This window comes from Anticarsia gemmatalis, chromosome 19 (genome assembly GCF_050436995.1).
Source record: "Anticarsia gemmatalis isolate Benzon Research Colony breed Stoneville strain chromosome 19, ilAntGemm2 primary, whole genome shotgun sequence".
Taxonomy (NCBI): Eukaryota; Metazoa; Arthropoda; class Insecta; order Lepidoptera; family Erebidae; genus Anticarsia; species Anticarsia gemmatalis.
The window spans coordinates 4694063-4701095 of NC_134763.1; the positions used below are offsets into that span (position 1 = coordinate 4694063).

At 35.8% G+C, this 7033-nt stretch overlaps 2 protein-coding genes across 2 annotated transcripts; one reads left to right on the forward strand and one right to left on the reverse strand.

Moving 5' to 3' along the window:
* Nucleotides 1–1059: 1059 nt before the first annotated feature.
* LOC142981279 (uncharacterized) lies at nt 1060–4859 on the forward strand. Its single transcript, XM_076127076.1, has 3 exons — nt 1060–1198; nt 2787–2934; nt 3014–4859. Exons 1-3 carry the CDS (start codon nt 1158–1160, stop codon nt 4808–4810), a joined length of 1986 nt encoding a protein of 661 aa, XP_075983191.1. The 5' UTR covers nt 1060–1157; the 3' UTR covers nt 4811–4859.
* A 272-nt stretch (nt 4860–5131) lies between these two features.
* Nucleotides 5132–6919, reverse strand: mRpL9 (mitochondrial ribosomal protein L9). Its single transcript, XM_076126885.1, has 5 exons — nt 6707–6919; nt 6392–6551; nt 5906–6075; nt 5444–5644; nt 5132–5350 (listed from the first exon to the last, which is right to left on the reverse strand). Exons 1-5 carry the CDS (start codon nt 6776–6778, stop codon nt 5192–5194), a joined length of 762 nt encoding a protein of 253 aa, XP_075983000.1. The 5' UTR covers nt 6779–6919; the 3' UTR covers nt 5132–5191.
* Between the last annotated feature and the right edge of the window lie 114 nt (nt 6920–7033).

Genomic DNA, 7033 nt, shown 5'->3' on the forward strand with positions numbered 1-7033 from the left:
ACTGGTCGGAGGAGAAAATCCTGGCTGCGAAACATCAGAGATTGGACGAGCATAGGGAGTGCTGCTGAACTCTTTCGTCTGGCAAAGGATTAGACGAAATTTGCAGAGCTTATTGCCAACCTTCACCAGTTGGAGAGGCACATTAGGAAGAAGAAGAACATTAATAACGATTGGATCACATTTATATTATTATACTATCCCAAATAAATTGGGTTCATGGGTACATGAGAACTTAATCTTTTAGGCCAACCGACGGCGAGGACTATTGCGCTGCGATCGAAAGGTTGATAGAACAGTTAACCTAGTACTCTGTGTTGGATTTACATTCAGTTTACTTACATTTTCGTATTATAGTAGGTATGTATGGCTTCAAGAATCACAAATGAGTACACGGTTTATTAGGTTTCTTTCAGTGAGCTCGTGAGGTACCCAAATATCGAGTTTTTTTTTGTAGAGAAAAGATTTTATTACAAGTTCATACATACTATAATGCGAAAAGACGTTTTCCCAGACCTAATAATATGATAATCATATGACCGCCTCCGTGACTCAGTGGTTAAAATCGCCACGCCGCCGCCGCCGCTACTATTACGTCAGGAGGTCGTGGGTTCGGTTTCCTGCCTGAATGAAACATTATTGCCTCATCTAGTTATTTAAAACAGAAATGTGTTTTAAGCGCTCGATGTTACAAGTAGGTAGGTACTTACGATATCTTGGGTTCCATTTCAGGAACGGTAAGCCCTTAATGAATTAATGATAGGTATGAGATATTTTCAAATGCAGGTAGGTAGTTCATCTGAAGTTAAAAAATGGCACCTATGACCCTGGAAGTTAAAATTATGCACATTGTCCCGTGTCGTATAATAAGACCTTAATCTCCAGCATTCCGTATTTCGGGACACCCACACATTCTAGATGTGCTGCGGCTACGGTGATGGTTCTAACACTGACGTAGGTATACGAAATACTAAGTAGAACCTCCTCTGAAAAAAAAGTCTGGTTACTTACTTGAATATGAAGTAAAACGCCAAAAAATTGTGAAAACAAAATCATGACAGCACAGCATTGACGAGAGAATGTCATGCTGATAATAATTAGGTATTTAAAAAATACCTCCACGTTCGTTTTCATTGAATTTACTTAATTTTGCTCAAGAGATGCTTCGTGGTGTCGTAAAACATAAATATGTTTATCGCGTGTAAGTACCTATAGTGATACTGTTTTATGCTGTTAATCAGCAGTCGTTAAACGTGGGTAAACCTCAGTCAGATAAAAAAGTCCTTACCTGCCTACGTAACCTACCTATCTACTTCTTACCACTGGAATATAAGTGTGATGTCGTAGTGCAGGTACCTAGGTAGGTACCTCTGTAGACAAGTTATGTAGATGTTTAGGTACCTATAGGACAGTACCTATAGAAGGTTTGTAAGAGTAGCTACGTACGTAGCTACTCTTACTAACCTGCCTACTAGACTGCACTGTAGTAGGTAGAAGCAATCGAAAATGTTATGAAAACGGGTAAACTAAAATTCATACGGACAAAGTCGAAGGTGGTCGCTAGTCTCATAAAGAGGAATAGGTCAGATAGAATCAATACTTATTGCCTGCCCTTACCTAATGCTATTTAATAATCCTAGAACATAAATCATCAGAATTCTACGCCTGTAAGCAAAACAAGCGTGACGATACTATGATTATAATATTGACATTGTAAGTTATGTATATTTCCTAGATCAGATATTACTATGACAGGTTTCGATATTGCATATTCCGACGGTTGATCGTAAAGCAAGGTCGAAGGTCATTCAGCTGACAGTGTTCGCGTTTCAGGGTGCTATTTCGCTGACGATAACACGTGCTGCTTGGAGACTGGTACGAGTAAGTCGCGTTCATACTTAAGGCACTCTATATTTGATTGAATAACTAGCAGCTTTCAGCATATTCCTGTACATATAATACGAGAGCTGATCCTTTTATTGATACAAACGGACCTTTACCCTCCCCGTTACTTAAATTAGTACAATTAGTTACCTATCTAAACCGGCAGAGATATTGATATGCCCGAACTCGAATTCTAGAAGTTTTCGACATTTTTAACAATCATTAGCCTATTTACACGAAATCAGTAATTACATTAAAGCTTTGCTCAATAAATAAGTCACTCTGTCTAACGGAAAAACTTTCGCATGAAAATCTTCAGGACGCCTTTAATATAATAGGTATATGTTGATAATATAGTAGCCTTTAATATAATAGATGTAATATGGTAGGTATAAGTTATAATAATATATCGACAATTCTAAACTAGCATAACCCAGATTTCTAGCGATTTTAGGACATTGTCGTCTGCTTCCTTGTTGATCCTTGTAATACCGCCGCAGACCCATTGTATTTGCGCTGCGTAAAATTACGAATAGTTATTTGGTACAAAAAAATTATTGAGCTCTGTTTCATAACATATTTTAAGATTGCCAGTAGTTTTAAACGCGTTTGAGACAGCGAATAAACATAAGAATAAGTTATAATCAAAAAAGTAGTCGTCGTACTGTGTACACTACTCATCTATGTTTGGGGCAAGTAACAAAACCTTCTCGAAGGTCGACACGGCATTGCTTTGTTTACATCCATACCATGCGAGTCATTTTGTGGCTGCTGGAGCCGATTCTATACTAAAGTCTTATGGGGAAATCAAATAAAAAGTAATGTTTCAAGTGTTGTTTTGAAACAATAAAAAGAGTCAATTCTTTAATATAATTAGAGACTAATGTAGTTTTTTAATTGTATAGGGTTAAATCGGATCGCATCAACGCGTTGCGGAAACAATATGATGCCTTCCTTGAGGAAGATAAGAAACGGAAGGAACGCAACGAATACATATTGGGAAGGCTCGATAAAATGCGTTACTCCAATGCTCTGGTCCCCGTACGACAAAAGGTAATTGTGTTGCTATTCATTATTGAATTAAGTTACCTCAAAAGTGGTTTAATTTAATTCGTAATTGTAAAATTTACAGCCCTCCCCGTCCCCACTAATGAATCGGTCGCAAGCTATATACCAGCTTGGATATCCATCAGACGCGCCCATTGTTCCTGATTTTCAACCTTCAATCGTCAATAGAAATCATATAATCCCTGACATTCCAGTGGCTAAAATTGACAACACTTATTTAATACAAGAAATCAGTAAGAACTATATACTTATTCCGAAACTACGATCGCAATTCGTCAATGTGCCTCAAAATGCAATGATGCAAAACACTGATATCGGAGATATTCATATAGAGAAAGATTTTAAAACCCGTGACTTAAAACCTAGTCCCAATGAGAATACTGATTGGAAAAGTAAATATGAAATTCTAAATATACTGAAGAAAGAAGAGAGTGAGAAACCAACAGTGAAGTTTTCTGATGCTCGTTCAACCGAAGCTACTTTGAACAAGGAACCCTCCTATGACAACAATTACCAAAACAATGTTGTTAATTGTGATACTAATTTAATTCCAGCGGCACATTCTGATACAGGGTACAAATATTTAGAGGAGTTGCCTGAAAAAGATATGCCTGTTGAAAATGTTAATTATGAAATGAAAATTAATGAGACCAACGATAGTTCATTGTTACAAGCAGGAAGTGATATAAATAGTAAGGCAGTTGACATTTTACCCGCCAGTGTCGATACAGTTGCTGAAATTGATTACAAGTTGCAGAACACAAGCTTAGAACAGGATTACTCTGCAGCGAATGAGTATTCTGAAACCAATCCGACTGTCGAGGTCAACAATTATCCCGTACAAGATGAATACAATTATACAGAATCAATGGATCCAAACATGACCGGCGAGCAGGTCGATTATACGGAACATTTCGATCCTGAATATAATGTTAACGATATTCCTGAAGAAATTCCTACTGAAACGAATGTTGAATCAAATGAAAACATATATCGCGAAAAAGAAAGTGATGAAGCTTTGAACACTGAGGTTTTGGCGCAGCAATTTCATTCAGAAGATCCAGGGATAGCTACGTATGTTGACGAGCAAGACGTTAACCAGGCACAAGCGATAACTTCAAATGATTTTGTGGAAGAAATTAACCAAAATGTGGTTGAAACCACACCTAGCGAATTTGTTGAATATGCAACTGAGGACATAAATGTTCAGGAAATGCAAGCTCACACAGAAGTTCAAATGAAAGCTGCCGATGATTCCACATCTCGTCAAGAAGTGGATATAACAAACGTAGCTGACACAGAAGTGGTACATGAACAAGTACCCCAGATGGAAATTGCTCCTGAAAATCAAGAAGTTGTAGAACAAGAACAACCTGTGGATGCTGCAAGTATTGAAGCCTTTGATGCTGAGCAAAAGGAAATGTTTTATGCAGAGAATGTAGCTGAAGATTATGAATACCAACAAAATGACCCTAATGCTTATACCCAAGATTACCCGGTGGCGTATCACCAAAATCAAGATTATGCTTATTACGGGGAGAATCAACAAGATGCATATCCACTTAATGAGGGTGAAGAGCAAACCATGAGATATGACCCTAGTTACCAGCAACAGTATGTTGACTCATATGAGAAAGCATATGAACAGCAACAACCACAGCTTTATGAAGAATCACAAAATTATGAACAAATGCCACCAGAACAATTAGAGCAGGTATATGACCAGCCCGAGAATACGTCTGGTGAAATTGAAACAGTACTGGATACTGAGGAAGGGTATGTAGAGCAGAAGCCTGAAGCTGAGGTTAAGCAGATGAGTAACACACAAAGTTCTCCTGAACAATCTGAACAAGTAGCATAAAAAAAGAATATCCTTATACTATTAATTACTATTTTATTATTACCCTTTAAATAGCTATCTTATTGAATTTAATATATTTATGGATTTATTTTATTTAGAAATATGTAACAATAAAGAATCTCTGCTTGTTTTGTTCAAATTTGCTTATATAATAGCACTTTATGCTGTTTACTATAATTACAAAATAAAAACATAAATATTGATAGCAATTGTCAAATGTATTAGTATTTAGAGCATTGTCTTTATTGTCACTGTTTTTAAATCTCTGTGATATACAACAAAAAGAAACATACTAAAGCATTTTCATTTAAACTTCAAACATAGTATATTGTAATCAATTTATTTAAAGTATCTACCTCTAATATTATAAATGTTCAATATTTATTGCGGTAAAGGCATACTTTCTAATACAGCTGCTTGTTCTGGGATTAATGCTTCTTTAGGTTGCTTCCAATGAAACTCATCCCAGGGCAGTCTATCCAAACCTGTAGCCCAGTGGTGAATCCTACATCTCACATTTACCTTCTCCTTTTTATTGATCTGTGAACAAATAATAGAGGTTATAATTTTATAAATATAGATTTATTTTAAATGTTATCATACTAATTAAAAAAAAAACATGAAGTTAATTACCGTAACTGTAACATAAAATTCTTTGTCTTGCAGCGATAGATCAGGTCCCTTGATTTCAACAGGAGGCATTTCAATGGCATATTCAGGTACAATAAAACCTGATTTTCTAAATGAAGCACTGACATGCCACGGCTCCAATGTCCATGGTTCAAGTTTGTTCATAGTAATTTGTAAATTGACACGAGACAAGCATCCCATAGTCTGAAAAGCAACATTTTGAAATAAAATAATTTGGTCCAATTAACTATACATAATGTTTTATATAATCAGTGATGTCTTGCAAACAGTTAGGTGCAGTACTTCTAACTGGTGGTTGGGTATAATGGGTATGACAAGATGTATGGATGTGAATGAAAATATAAGTATAAGTGGCTTTCTCTGGTCTCTGCCAACCACCATGGGAAGAGGGCATACTTTTATGAATTTATACTACTTAAAATTAATATTACAAAGAGATGTTACCCTATGAACATATGGAGAACTATATTGGTCCACAACTTTAGTTGTATTTTCTTCCATTTTATACTTTTCCAAGTTTTCAGGGCTGGCATAGACAGCTAATCCAGGTAATAGAAAGTCACTGTAGGCTTCATTTGGGCGCAGGGTTAAAATGTCTCCTTTACTGCCAACACCTGAAAGAGTAATGAACATTAAAGTGTAATATTATGTTGTAAAGCATAATAAAATAATTTCAGCATTCCATATACAAGGAGAGCCAACTTGATTAAATTTTGCTGATCCAAATAAGATGAGCATGTTAGTTTATTATTCTATTCCATAAAAATGACTGGTTCAATTAGGATATAATTTATCAGGGCAATTGGTTGAAAGGAATAAGCTTTAGAGTCTAGTTTAAAGTCCTGATTTGAAATTTGGTAGTGACCTCAATTTGGCAGACATCTGGACTAAAAAGTTTGCATAGATAATCAAAATGAAGGTATAACTCACCATCAACAAATTGATTGAGAATCACTTTGATGTCAGGTTTCTTGCTAACATTTGTGTCTTCAACAAGATCATACACAAAATGTCTACCTCTCATTTTAGAAGGCCTGCCTCCCTTTTTGTGTAACGGAAAAGGGTTTTTTCTTTTTAGAATAAAAGTGTTCTGTGGATAAGAATAGGCAGAGTTAGCTAGTCTTCTTATAGTTTTATAAAGACTTTGTAGAAATCTTTTAACATAAAACTATTACGTGTATGTAATGCTAAAAGTGAATTATTTACTATAAATCCAAAACAATTCATTACAAAAGTAATATTTACCCTTGTCTGCTGATGAACGACATTTGGTCCAGTAGCTACGGAACTACGAAAAAAAGAGCGCAATGCTAACATATTCCCGGCTTTATTATCGCTTACTTCGTAAAGGACAGTATTACGCGAACACCTTTTAAGGGCTTTAATTCATAACATTGAGGTATTTAAAACGCAAAGAAATATAAATATGTTGAGGTTATCTTCTATTTGACTTTGACACTTGACAGTGACAGTGTGAATCGTTTTTTTTTTCTTTGCTTCGTTATGTTAGGGATTTTAAAGGCTACTCAGTGCAGGGCTACATTGCCGCTATGTGCAATTCACGTGGCAATT